Genomic DNA, 14,791 nt, shown 5'->3' on the forward strand with positions numbered 1-14,791 from the left:
CCCCAAATCTGTCCCTCTGAGTTACATGGAGTCAACAGGAAATCTTTTGGTGGAGAGGGTGGAGACCTCGACTGGCTCTCGTAGCCTGCAGGGAATCGGCCGTCAGACATTCTGTCCCATGTCCCAGACCCGGTGAAATGTAACTGAATTGTCTTGGCCAGGCCTAAGGGTCCCATCTGCATCTCATCATTGCTGAGGAATGTGCTCCCAACACCCAATCAAGCATCCAGCCAGAGCAGGTCATGACATTTTTTACCATATTAACATGCCATTGTTGTGTGTTATGCCTGATGTAAAGACTCTCGTCTCTGCGAGCCTACCACACAGATTTAATACTTGTCATTTTTAGGGCATACCTAACAACCTGTGTTTTCTTTCTCTCTCTCTCCCCCCCAATCTGTCCCTCTGAGTTACATGTTGATCCTGGGATTGAGATGCTGGCCTCTTCTGCCCCTCGGACCTGCTTGATCCATCCTGGTGCCCTGTGTCTGGTCGGAGTTTTATCACCCCACTCCTGTGAAGGACGGCCCCATGAGGACAGTTGAGGGTTATACCTGTTAAAACTGTTAATATTATAGTCAGGCTGTCTGTTGTTGCCCAAATGAGGATGGGTTCCCTTTTGAGTCTGGTTCCTCTCGAGGTTTCTTCCTCATGTCGTCTGAGGGAGTTTTCCTTGCCACCGTCGCCACAGGCTTGCTCATTGGGGATAGATTAGGGATAAAATTAGCTCATGTTTTAAGTCGTTCAAATTCTGTAAAGCTGCTTTGCGACAATGTTTATTGTTAAAAGCGCTATACAAATAAACTTGATTTGATAATTTGTTTAACTATATATATATATATATATATATATATATATATATGCGCAACACCGTGTGTGTGTGTGCGTGCATGCGTGCGCCTGTGTGAAAGCTGTGCACTGCAGTGCGCAAAAGTGCACTGGTCCAGGAGAGCGAGTATGCATTGCTTTTTTTTTTTTTTTAAATAGAGACCCCCATCGGGTCAAATTTATAATTCGAACCCTGCAGTGCTGTCTATCGAGAGCAAGTAGCACAGGCTAACGACCGAGAAACTAAGATTTCTGTCTCCAGACTCTTCAACGCTGCACACTTGCTACAGTCTTTTTCACTCAGACGCAAGTATTCATTTCCCTGTATAATTTACTGAGTTACTTTTAAAATCAACATCGACAGCTACACACAACGGAGCGACCTGGCAGCCTGCCGTGAATCCCTTGCAAAATCCTTTGCCCTGTTGCTTTTTTGGTGTCTGGCTAAGTTTTGCAAGTTGAAGATGAAATGATCTCCAAAAGGCATAAAGTTAAAGATGACTCATTCCCTTTATATTTGAAGCAAAAAAAAAAATTATTTTCATCTTTTACATTTTCAAAATGACAAAAAAGGAAAAAGGCCCAAAGCAAATGTTTGGGCACCCTGCATGGTTCGTACCTAGTAACACCCAATTTGGCAAGTATCACAGCTTGTAAACACTTTTTGTAGCCAGCTAATAATCTTTCAGTTCTTACCTGGGGGATTTTCACACATTCGTCCTTGCAAAAGGCTTCCAGTTCTACAAGTTTCTTGGGCTGTCTTGCACGCACTGCTCTTCTGAGATCTATCCACAGATTCTCAATGATGTTTAGGTCGGGGACTGTGAGGGCCAGGGCAAAACCTTCAGCTTGGGCCTCTTGAGGTATTCCATTGTAGATTTTGAGGTGTTTTTTGGATCATTGTCTTATTGTAGGACCCGTCCTCTTTTTAACTTCAACTTTTTTACAGATGGTGTGATGTTTGTTTCCAGAATTCGCTGGTATTTATTCGAATCCATGCTTCCCTCGACCAATGAAATGTGCCCTGTGCCACTGGCTGCAACACAACCCCAAAGCATGATCGATCCACAGCCATGCTTCAGAGTTGGAGAGGTGTTCTTTTCCTGGAATTTGGCACCCTTTTTTCTCCAAACATACCTTTGCACATTGTGGCCAAAAAGTTCCATTTTGATTTCATCAGTCCACAGGACTTGTTTCCAAAATGCATCAGGCTTATTTAGATGTTCATTTGCAAACTTCAGACGCTGAATTTTGTAGCTAGGACGCAGGAACGGTTTTCTTCTGATGACTCTCCCATGAAGGTCAGATTTGTTCAGGTGTCGCTGCATAGTAGAACAGTGCACCACCACTCCAGGGTCTACTAAATCTTTCTGAAGGTCTTTTGCAGTCAAACAGGGGTTTTTATTTGCCTTTCTAGCAACCCAACGAGCAGTTCTTTCAGAAAGTTTGAGGAGTCTGAGAATTTAGACAGCTTTGAAATCTGCATCATCTGACCTTTCCTAACGAAGAATTTGAACAAGCCACAGCTAATTAAGGTCTGGGACCTTGGTAAAAGTTACCTGAGAACTCAAACGTATTAGGGTGCCCAAACTTTCACATGGTGTTCCTTTTCTTTTTTCACTCTCCAATTGGACATAACAAAAATAATACACAAATCCTGCAGAAAATGCTGAAAAGAAATGTCTCGTCTTTAGCTTTATGCCTTTTGGTGATCAGTTCATCCTCTGCTCACTTAACTAGTCACAGTAACAGACATTTTCAGTAAGGGTGCCCAAACTTTTGCATGCCACTGTACGTAAAGGTTACAGCAAATACACATAGATAAGAGGTGGATTTATTTGGCTTAATTTACAAAAACATTCCATTGAGCCCAGTGTCCTTTTCAGGTTTGGCTTGATAGGGCGTCTTAAGTAATTATTAACGTCACAATTAGTAGAACAGTTGTCCTGTAATTAAGTTGGTGGTATGTACTGACAACACCCAACGCTTTCCGACTGGATATCTATCCAAACCCGGTTCGTTTTGACAGGATTCTCACAGACCATTTAAACAACTATTTGATTAACTATTTATATATTTCCTTATCCTCGAACGCTTCTTGTTTTGACAAATCACCAGCTGTGAAGACGCGCCACTGTGGGCTCCCCAAACTGGTCTGAAGAAATTCTCCTGCAGCAGGCAGATGGTAAGGGTCATGACATGAACAACACAAATCCATGCCTCCATCTTGCCATGTGTCCGCTGATGGTGTAATGATGGAGGAAAACAACATGTTGTGCCAAACAACAACTGAGCATCATTTAAACGCTAAAGTGTTTTGGACTCTGTACATCCCTTTATGCTACTTAACACCAATTGACCATCATTTGGCTGCCACAGTGTCAGGGACTGCGTGCATCCCTTTATAGCCTGTGAACCCGGTTTAAATGGATTCTTCCAGCAGCATCACATCACAAGCTGATCGACAAATAACGTCAGTTTACAATAATGACCAACAATCCACAGATGTCAACATGGAACCAATGTGACTTTATATTGGATAGTTCAGAGGATGTTTTCAAATACCTAGGTGCATCCATGCTATAAAAAAAAAAAAAAACTTGTGCAATGCACCAAGAAACAATCAGGGTTTCCCCGAGAAAAAACTGGAAAGAATGGTGGCCCTCCAAGTGCAGTGTAGTAAGCTAGGGGGTCCGGGGGCATGTTCCTGTGGAAAATTTTGAAATATAAGGGTTCATTTCGTGGCTTCTGGTGACATCTAGAGCTGTTTTTTATCAGTTCAACTATAACTGAACTGAAGTCCCACCCTAAAAACAGAAAGAAAAAAAAGTCAATACAGTACTCACTTGCATCTCACTGTTCCAAAGGAGACTGCTGCAATCTACACTATCGTTCAAAAGTTTGGGGTCACCCAGACAATTTTGCGTTTTCCATGAAAAGTCACACTTTTATTTACCACCATAAGTTGTAAAATGAATAGAAAATATAGTCGAGACATTTTTCTGGCCATTTTGAGCATTTAATCGACCCCACAAATGTGATGCTCCAGAAACTCAATCTGCTCAAAGGAAGGTCAGTTTTATAGCTTCTCTAAAGAGCTCAACTGTTTTCAGCTGTGCTAACATGATTGTACAAGGGTTTTCTAATCATCCATTAGCCTTCTGAGGCAATGAGCAAACACATTGTACCATTAGAACACTGGAGTGAGAGTTGCTGGAAATGGGCCTCTATGGACCCTTTTCACGTGACGTCACGACAAACGCAGCCGCCATTTTGGACGTGTACTACCAGTAGTTTACCACAGCCAACATTGAGGAACAGCAGCAAAGAAAGTTTTTACTTTCAGCAAGACTTCCATCATGCCACTATATTGTTGTGCACCTGGATGTAGTAACCAACAAACAAGGCAAGGTTTATCATTTTATCGGATCCCGACGGAGAAGATGGATAGCGGCCATTAACAGATTGGCAGCCCTCGGCATACCAGCGCTTGTGCAGTGACCACTTTGTTGGAGGTAAAACGAATAAAATTAGCCAGAAAAGGCATTACATTGCTGTTAACATTCTGTGGCGGCGAGTGTGTAACCAAATGGGCTAAAATAACCCATTGTAACCTCTTTGTTCTTCTGTAGTAGCTATTGTTGACTAGCTAATGTCAACAACATAGTAGCTGGTATGTTACTGTAGCAATGTTTACGTTCAGTCATTTGGATGACTGTTAAAACCTTTCAGTCAAGTTTTTCCTTTACTGTATTTACTAGTTTACTGTAATTATGATCCGGCAGCTATTTACACCGGATCCAGTGTAGATAGCTGCCGGAGCCAACGTCCGAGAATTAAGCAGCGCGCTCTGGCTTGCTCTCCCTCAAATTAAGCAGCGCGCGCCGGCTTGCTCCCGGAGTGCTCCGGCCGAGGTTCCCCTCAAATTAAGCAGCGCGCGCCAGCTTGCTCCCGGAGTGCTCCGGCCAAGGTTCCGGAGCACAATCCGGCCGAGGTTGCCCTCAAATTAAGCAGCGCGCTCCGGCTTGCTCCGGAGCAAGCCGGAGCGCGCTGCGTAACCTCGGCCGGAGCACTCCTGGAGCAAGCCGGAGCGCGCTCCGGAACCTCGGACGTTGGCGTGTATGTGTATGGCGATGGGTTTTTAACGACATAGGTATACAGATCATGTGGGCCGAAATCAGGTAAAGACGAGGGCTTCGTGTACTTCCGTACGTCAGTGAACAATCCTGGTGGAAGCAGGTAAACGTCGTTCTCTAAGCCTGCTAACCTCAATTTTTGCAAATATCTCTCCCTCTGCTCGCCCTGTAAATGCCCTACGTCGCTGGATAGTGAAGGTGTTTTCTGCATCTCGCTCCTTTTTCTTATGTTTTTCGTTTGTCGCCTTCCTCGCATTCAAACTGATTTGAGCCGAAGTCCACTACATGTCCAAAATGGCGGTCGCGTTTACGAAGGTCACGTGACTGAAAAGGGTCTATACACCTATGGAGATATTGCACCAAAAACCAGACATTTGCAGCTAGAATAGTCATTTACAACCCCGATTCCAAAAAAGTTGGGACAAAGTACAAATTGTAAATAAAAACGGAATGCAATCATTTACAAATCTCAAAAACTGATATTGTATTCACAGTAGAACATAGACAACATATCAAATGTCGAAAGTGAGACATTTTGAAATTTCGTGCCAAATATTGGCTCATTTGAAATTTCATGACAGCAACACATCTCAAAAAAGTTGGGACAGGGGCAATAAGAGGCTGGAAAAGTTAAAGATACAAAAAAGGAACAGCTGGAGGACCAAATTGCAACTCATTAGGTCAATTGGCAATAGGTCATTAACATGACTGGGTATAAAAAGAGCATCTTGGAGTGGCAGCGGCTCTCAGAAGTAAAGATGGGAAGAGGATCACCAATCCCCCTAATTCTGCGCTGACAAATAGTGGAGCAATATCAGAAAGGAGTTCGACAGTGTAAAATTGCAAAGAGTTTGAACATATCATCTACAGTGCATAATCTCATCAAAAGATTCAGAGAATCTGGAAGAATCTCTGTGCGTAAGGGTCAAGGCCGGAAAACCATACTGGGTGCCCGTGATCTTCGGGCCCTTAGACGGCACTGCATCACATACAGGCATGCTTCTGTATTGGAAATCACAAAATGGGCTCAGGAATATTTCCAGAGAACATTATCTGTGAACACAATTCACCGTTGCCAGCTAAAACTCTATAGTTCAAAGAAGCAGCCGTATCTAAACACGATCCAGAAGCGCAGACGTCTTCTCTGGGCCAAGGCTCATTTAAAATGGACTGTGGCAAAGTGGAAAACTGTTCTGTGGTCAGACGAATCAAAATTTGAAGTTCTTTATGGAAATCAGGGACGCCATGTCATTCGGACTAAAGAGGAGAAGGACGACCCAAGTTGTTATCGGCGCTCAGTTCAGAAGCCTGCATCTCTGATGGTATGGGGTTGCATTAGTGCGTGTGGCATGGGCAGCTTACACATCTGGAAAGACACCATCAATGCTGAAAGGTATATCCAGGTTCTAGAGCAACATGTGCTCCCATCCAGACGACGTCTCTTTCAGGGAACACCTTGCATTTTCCAACATGACAATGCCAAACCACATACTGCATCAATTACAGCATCATGGCTGCGTAGAAGAAGGGTCCGGGTACTGAACTGGCCAGCCTGCAGTCCAGATCTTTCACCCATAGAAAACATTTGGCGCATCATAAAACGGAAGATACGACAAAAAAGACCTAAAGCTAGCCACACACTATGCCGATCCACGCGGTACCGAACCGACCCATTTCAGAGCCGACTCCCGACAGGGCACGCACATATCCCCGACTAACTCACAACTGTTGACGAGTGCAGTCGCGATTGAAGCGACACCAAACGAGATTATGCGAACTAAGCATCATAAACATTCCGCTAAATATCACGTGACAATAGCTTTGTGATTGGCTATTGGATATAGTTACTGTTAAATCCAACACTTGAAGATGCTACAGGCTGAATTACAAATGACACAACATGGAATATGTAGCGCACTATCTAGGCTGCATGAGCTATTATTTCCAACCTTAAATAGTGCACTTATATAGGGGAGTTAAAGTGATTTGGAATTCAGCCACACAACTTGAGCAGAGTGGCTTTCCAGCCCACTGTGTCTATGGATAAAGCTTCAGTCTATGGAATTACAGTATATACCTGCATTAGGTGCTACCAACACGTATTTCTCGCGCTAGAAATTGTGTTTAATGATGTCACGTGTTATATGCGAAAGATATGATTGGCTATTGCTAGCGACTCTCGCCGATCAGTCTGGCTCCTGATTAGTTTTTCAAATCGGCTGTGAGATGAGTCGGTACCATCGAAAACTAGTCTTTACGCCTGACTCGCGACTTCAGTTGGCTCGGTACGCTGAAAATCGGCGTAGTGTGTGGCTAGCTTAAGACAGTTGAGCAACTAGAATCCTACATTAGACAAGAATGGGTTAACATTCCTATCCCTAAACTTGAGCAACTTGTCTCCTCAGTCCCCAGACGTTTACAGACTGTTGTAAAGAGAAAAGGGGATGTCTCACAGTGGGAAACATGGCCTTGTCCCAACTTTTTTGAGATGTGTTGTTCTCATGAAATTAAAAAAAAAAAAAAAAAAAAAAAAAAAAAAATCACCTAATTTTTCTCTTTAAATGATACATTTTCTCAGTTTAAACATTTGATATGTCATCTATGTTCTATTCTGAATAAAATATGGAATTTTGAAACTTCCACATCATTGCATTCCGTTTTTATTTACAATTTGTACTTTGTCCCAACTTTTTTGGAATCGGGGTTGCCACATTAGCAATGTATAGAGTGGATTTCTGATTAGTTTAAAGTGATCTTCATTGAAAAGAACAGTGCTTTTCTTTCAAAAATAAGGACATTTCAAAGTGACCCCAAACTTTTGAACGGTAGTATATTTCACATCAAAGTGAATGGTGATGCAACATGGCACGAGTTGTTCAAAATACTGATCATTAAATTTTGGCAATAGTGCGGATGACTAAATACTCTCCCTGTCCGACTCGAGCTGGTCAGCAACATGCAGCGAACTGGCCGTCACGATCTCACAGCTACGGTCTGCCGCTGTTGCTGAGTTGTTTTCCGCAGTTTTCTTTGTGAAAAACTCCGTAATTAAGCTGCAACCTGTCGGTGTTACAGTATGCTCACTCGTACCCGGCTTGAAGGCGCCGCCATTTTTGCATAAGTTACCTGCGAATATTAATTGCGCATCGCTCAACCAGTCAACGCGGGATACCACACACACGCTCAGCCAATCAGTGCGGAATACCCTTCTCTGGCATCAGCTGTGAACTTGGGTCAAGTTCAGGGCCATGGGCTGTATTGATTACCTGCTCAAAGGCTACAAAACACATGCGTGTTGATTCTAGCGTTATACTGTAAGCGTTTAACCGGTGACCGTTTAATGGGTAGCGGGATGTCACTAAGTGTATTGGTCAATAAATTAAGTGTAGCAGGGCCGCTACGCTATGATGCTTTAGAGCAGGGGTTCTCAAGCTTTTCTACTTCAAGGCCCACCTATTCATACTTACAGTATAATGAGTCGGGGCCCATTAAAAAAGACCCCCAATTATTTTGACCCAGCTATTCTATTAGAATCTAATAATCTATTGTAAAGTGTGTTAATGGGATGCAACATCACTCCCTGTTACAGATGGGAGCCCAGGAATTAAATCAATGCAATAAAAACCAAACCGTTTTTAATTGTAGGTTTTGTATTTAAAACTGTACGGATGTCTCATACCCCTTTTCCACCAAATCAGTTCCAGGGCTGGTTCGGGGCCAGCGCTCACAACTCGTTCAACTTGCGAGCCAGCTGAGAACCAGTTTGCTTTTCCATAGCTCGCGGTGCTAAGGGAAGCCATGTCAGTTACGTCGCTACGTTTGCATAAACCTTGGCGCGAATATCGAAGCAAAAACAACACGGAAGAAGCAGCAGCAGCAACAACAATAATAATAATGGATGACTTCGCATTTGTACAGCTGCTGCTTCTCATCGCTTAAAAATGACGATCTTTCGCGGTCTTGTTATTGGTCTTAACAACTCTGCCCCCCCCCGCTGACGTAAGCGGTTCTTTCCTCTGGCCCAGCAGAGAGTTGGTGCTAGCCTGGAACCGGTTTTTCTGGCCCCAGAGCCAGTTCTTCGTCAGTGGAAACAGAAAACCCGGTTCCAAACTAAGCACTGGCCCCGAACCAGCCCTGGAACTGCTTTGGTGGAAAAGGGGCATCAGAAGCCAAACCATGTACACAGGTCATTCTCAGTTGAAAGGGATTAATGATCCAAAAGTGGAGTCTGGTCCATTAACACAAGAACTTACTGCCGTGTTTGTGTTCAGCAAACAAGCAAGTTATTAAAATCAAGAAGTACACTCAAAAGAAGTGGATATAAAACCCACTCAATGGGATAAATCCTTACACGCTAACAAAGAAGGATTTTTCCTGCGAGTTGGAAAATGATCCATCTGTTGAGTTCCCGGAGATCTTAAACTACCTGGTGCTGCAGACATCGTTCTACACGGACACACAGGTGAAAACCTTGAAGAGCATGGAGGAGAATAACTTTTTATATGTGGCTGGGTTCAAGATCTGGGGATCAGGACACGCCAAGATAGACGGCGGTAGACGGATCTGAGTGCAGGAAGGAGTGTTTATTCGCAGGCGTGATATTTACGGTATAAAAACAAAACGCAAACGAAAGCAGTATCATAAAGCAGAGTATTTAAACAGTGTTATAAGCATGGCTGGAAACCAACACGACAGTGACGATGATACTTCACAAAGCCTCTGTGAAAACAGCGTCCGTATCCGTATCTGTCCGTATTTGCTGATTTTGCTCAAATCAGTGTCAGGTGTTTCCCATAACGACTGGGTCCCAAGAACGTGCACCACGCGCTCCGTGAGCATGTGCAGCCGCTCGAGCTGCACCAGACTTAAGCACGTGAAGGCGTGACAGTCAAGTGTTCGCCTGCTGTGTGACCACAACTTTTAGCTCACATGTACTGTATATCGCCACCAAAACGCCTCATTTTCATCGATAACCCATCACAAAGCATCGCGAGCTGTAGTGTGACCGTAGCTTAATGAGGCGGCTGTGACGTCGGATGCAACCCAGCAATTGTACCCTATTACGAGTAAAACTTAGCTTCAACTTGGGGAAAAAAAAATTCGCGCCACACTAGATGGCGCTTGGTCCAGTGGTTGAGAAACACTGCTTTAGGGGAAGCCCTGATAATGTATATTCTGAATGCCGAATGTCCAGAAAATGATTTAACTGTAAACTGGGCAGCGATGGAAAGATGAGGTAAATTAGCCAATTGTATTATAAAGCTTATTTACGTGACACGTCCATCATACAAGTCCCTGCGTAAGTGACACGTTCAAACGACTTCATTAATATAAACCTGATTTGCCTTGCAGTTGAAACTATAGTCAGTCAGAGCTGCTGTTATGGGAAATGAATCAACACCTTCCAGGGGCGTAGCTAGGATTTTTCAAGGGGGGGGGTGTCACACACCAACTGGCAGCCTGAGTATATACCCGCAGGTTTGTAAATGAAAAAATACATTGAGTACATTTGCGAAAATAACACGGTCTTTGCATCATTCTTTCATCTCATGTTGCGAGCTGTTGAGATGTCGGACAATGATTCGGCCAAATCAGCTTTATCCGGCAGTGTATGGATCGCGGCTCGACATCTTACCCTCATCAACCGATGCAGATCTCTCTCTTCTTCTTGTCTTACTGCTCATCGGCCAAAATGTTTCTAAGTAAAAGGCGTCATGGATGACGAATGGCAAATCAACGATCTTGTCAGTGTTGATTGCTCTGCCATAGTGTATGTTCATCATCGCCAGTCCTGACTATGAAAAACATGTAACAAAAAATAAATTACCATTGCTAGTTTTAGGCAGCTTAGAAACCGGCTCGTCCATTATTGCTGTTTCTTCCACGTTTTCTTGATGCTGTGTTCTAGAAACGGCACTAAAACTTAGCTTCGAAGCCACAAAATGCAACTTTGATGAAAAGAAAAAAAAAAAACGTATAATAAATTGCTTACCGGGGCGGCACGGTGGTGTAGCGGTTAGCGCTGTCGCCTCACAGCAAGAAGGTCCGGGTTCGAGCCCCGTGGCCGGCGAGGGCCTTTCTGTGCGGAGTTTGCATGTTCTCCCCGTGTCCGCGTGGGTTTCCTCCGGGTGCTCCGGTTTCCCCCACAGTCCAAAGACATGCAGGTTAGGTTAACTGGTGACTCTAAATTGACCGTAGGTGTGAATGTGAATGTGAATGGTTGTCTGTGTCTATGTGTCAGCCCTGTGATGACCTGGCGACTTGTCCAGGGTGAACCCCGCCTTTCGCCCGTAGTCAGCTGGGATAGGCTCCAGCTTGCCTGCGACCCTGTAGAACAGGATAAAGCGGCTAGAGATAATGAGATGAGAAATTGCTTACCTCTCTTCACGTCGAAAGGAGGAGGAAAGTTGCGCTCATTTTGACATGGCGAATTATTAACACGAGAGGAAATACTCATAATTCGCAATTCAAAAGACTGCAGCTACACTGGCAGCTTGACCGTGCTTTCTAGTGCGATCGTGCCCAAACCACAGGAAGTCCATACAAGGTTATAGAAACCCTAATGAGGCCGAGGTGACAATCTAGTTTAAGAAAAAATAAAGTTTGAAAAATGACAGCGGGCGCTTTTCTAATATTCTTAGAAAAAAAAAATGTATGGGCCGGCAAAGGAGGGGGTCGCAGGACCCCCAGCTACGCCCCTGCCTTCTGACCAATCAGAATCAATAATTCGTCAGCACTTTTGGGAGTATGAACAACCTGCATTATTTATTGTAGTCATATGAATAGGCCGATATGAGGATTAAAAAAAAAAAAAAAATCTATTATTTTGGTTTCAGTGATAAAGTTCTCAACGGTATCCAGACGTGACTGGTTGGGAAAATAACGCTCCACTGACTTTGGACATGGTTTCAAATTCCAACTCCAGCCTTCTGAAGCTGAGTGACACATTTACTGTGGATTGAGGATTTAGATTTCACAGTGGTGTGATTACGTGCCACTGGACTTGTGTGTAGCTTCAGTCAGAAAGCGCAGTGACGCAGTGCAGCTGCATTTATATTTATCCGTTTGTTCTTGCAGACTCAGAGATGAGGCAGAATCCAATCGAGAGGTACACATGCCTTTGCTAAATGATAGATAATTGAGGTCCGGAGTGAAAACGAAATCCGAACGCATTTTTCTTCGGCAGCGTGACCTACACCTAGTGAAGCAGCGTAATTTGGTGGGAGGGATTTGGGTTTCGTTTGGCTTATGGCTTAAAAGTAGGTGTTCTGTAACAAACGAAGTCGGAGCTCGACATTACCCTGCAGTCAACCACCAGCACGATAATTAGAGGAGGCGGATGAAATCCGGCTGTCGCAGGAAGGTGTAAATTGTGTCCCAGGAGCGAAGCTGGATGTGGAAGGGAGATAGTGACTCGAACGCTGAGCTCACACACCCACGAGCATCTTCACCTGTCCTTGCTGATTGGTTATTATTAGTTTTATCCCATCACCACCTTCCACAGCAATGCAGCCACAAATCGGAGGCAATAGAAATCTTGCACATCTGAACAAAGCAAGCATTAACTTCAGGTCGTCTTCAAACCGCAACTTGAGTGGCGTTAAAATCATAATACTCATGAGAATAGAAAAAATACTATTCTCAGTGAAACGGCTGCGCGCGCGATGCTGATTTATTCATTTCGTCCTAAATGCATTCAGAGGCGCCGCAACGCTTCATTTGTTTCATGCGTTTGAAAGAATTCCTTTCATACATTTTTGATGAACGAAGTCCAAACGCATATTGTATTAAACATACAGCTCGATGTAATAGCCACGGAACGTCTTTGTATCTACTTAAACTCATATTTTCAAAAAGGATGATCCCAAGCCATATACAGCTTCAGTGCAGTTTGAATTATTCAACGTTACGGAAACTGCTCGCATATTTTTTTAAAAACTTGTTTGCAGAAGGTTTCGAGACTTCATCGAAAACCGTTTGAGATTTCCCCATTGTGGGATTCCACGCACACCATGGTCTGTCACGCACGGCGACTCGAACGCACGTTCGTGGCGCTGACCTGAAAGGCGTGAGGCGTGTCGTCGACACAGTACACTCGCAGACCGTAGCTCATGGAGGAGTGCGAGCTGCCGAACACGGCCACTTTCACCCTCTTGGTGGCGCCGTCACTCAGAGGTTCTCCGACGAGGGCGTACGAGCCTGGCTCACTCAGCAGCAGGTGGCACCTTCCAGAGTCCAGGAGGCAGTAGCAGGAAGTCGAATCGTCCTCTGCCGACATCACTTCCTGTGGGTGGGAGAGAAAGAAAGTTTAGTGCGGGCAAGTACAAGACAAGGCCATCTTAAAATCTTATGTTCAATACGTTAGCATCTGTCTGAAGATTCTCAATCATCCAGGTCATAGTAAACTGTGGGTGGTAGAAATGGGCAGCTGGGCTTGCTTGAAGATTCTTGAAAACGTTTCACCTCTCGTCCAGGACCCAGCTGTTTTCAGTGACCCACAGGAGGACAGAGAGAGCCAGACCGCCACCGATCACCCCAACGGACAATCCCTTGATCACCCCAATGACTCGCCGTTCACACCCAGCGTCCGTTGGGGTGATCGGTGGCGGTCTGGCTCTCTCTGTCCTCCTGTGGGTCACTGAAAACAGCTGGGTCCTGGACGAGAGGTAAAACGTTTTCAAGAATCTTCAAGCAAGTCCAGCTGCCCATTTCTACCACCCACAGTTTACGTTAGCATCTGTAATTATACTCAGGGAGAATGTACTAGTTTACTTTAAATTAACTGGGAAATATACTCAAATTACTTTCGTTCACGTTTCATTTTTAAACTGAATAGAAATGTGCTCGCCTTTTGATGCAGTACCATATCCAGGTATACTTCAGAGCGTTACACGAGTTTATTTTTGATAAGAGAGTAGACTGGTGCACATGTAAGAGAATCGACTTTTAGTATACTTTCACTAGTGTACTCAAAAATAAGTACCATCATATTTGACAAACTTGCATTTGCTAGTTTGTCAAACCCTATCTACAACCCCACCGTGGGTGGCACGGTGGTGTAGTGGTTAGCGCTGTCGCCTCACAGCAACAAGGTTCTGGGTTCGAACCCAACGGCCGGCAAGGGCCTTTCTGTGTGGAGTTTGCATGTTCTCCCCGTGTCCGCGTGGGTTTCCTCCGGGTGCTCCGGTTTCCCCCACAGTCCAAAGACATGCAGGTTAGGTTAACTGGTGACTCTAAATTGAGCGTAGGTGTGAATGTGAGTGTGAATGGTTGTCTGTGTCTATGTGTCAGCCCTGTGATGACCTGGCGACTTGTCCAGGGTGTACCCCGCCTTTCGCCCGTAGTCAGCTGGGATAGGCTCCAGCTTGCCTGTGACCCTGTAGGACAGGATAAAGCGGCTACAGATAATGAGATGAGATGTCTTATCTCACATTGTCCCACAAAAATATTAATATAGTGTAGATAACGTTACTAATTGGTTCTGTTAAGTGTCCATTTCAGTCATTAAACACATTTAACATTCACTTTTATTATGATTACACTAAATGAATTTGATTTTTTTTGAGGGGGAACAAAATGTAATGGAATAATTACTTTCCCTGGTAATTAGTTACTTTTATGACAAAGTAACTCCGTTACTAACTCAGTTACTTTTTGGGAAAAGTAACTATAATTACTTTTTGAAAGTAACGTGCCCAACACTGGGGATAAGAGAGGTGTGTGTGGGGGCCCATTCAGAGCATTTTGTCCCGGGCCCAGCCAAAGCTGTCAGCGGCCCTGTGTGCAAATATAATTACAAGTACAGTCCCAGCCCAAAATGTGGATAC

General features: G+C 44.3%; 1 protein-coding gene across 4 annotated transcripts in view; it reads right to left on the minus strand.

Annotated features, from left to right (window-relative positions):
• Window positions 1–14,791, minus strand: part of unc5db (unc-5 netrin receptor Db) — a 484,543-nt gene that overhangs the window by 23,576 nt on the left and 446,176 nt on the right. For all 4 annotated transcript variants that reach the window (XM_060906684.1, XM_060906685.1, XM_060906683.1 and 1 more), the window contains one exon: window positions 13,024–13,248. In XM_060906684.1, coding sequence (XP_060762667.1) covers window positions 13,024–13,248 — 225 coding nt within the window. The remainder of the gene's footprint in view (window positions 1–13,023; window positions 13,249–14,791) is intronic.

Source organism: Neoarius graeffei, chromosome 24 (genome assembly GCF_027579695.1).
Source record: "Neoarius graeffei isolate fNeoGra1 chromosome 24, fNeoGra1.pri, whole genome shotgun sequence".
NCBI classification, from domain to species: Eukaryota; Metazoa; Chordata; class Actinopteri; order Siluriformes; family Ariidae; genus Neoarius; species Neoarius graeffei.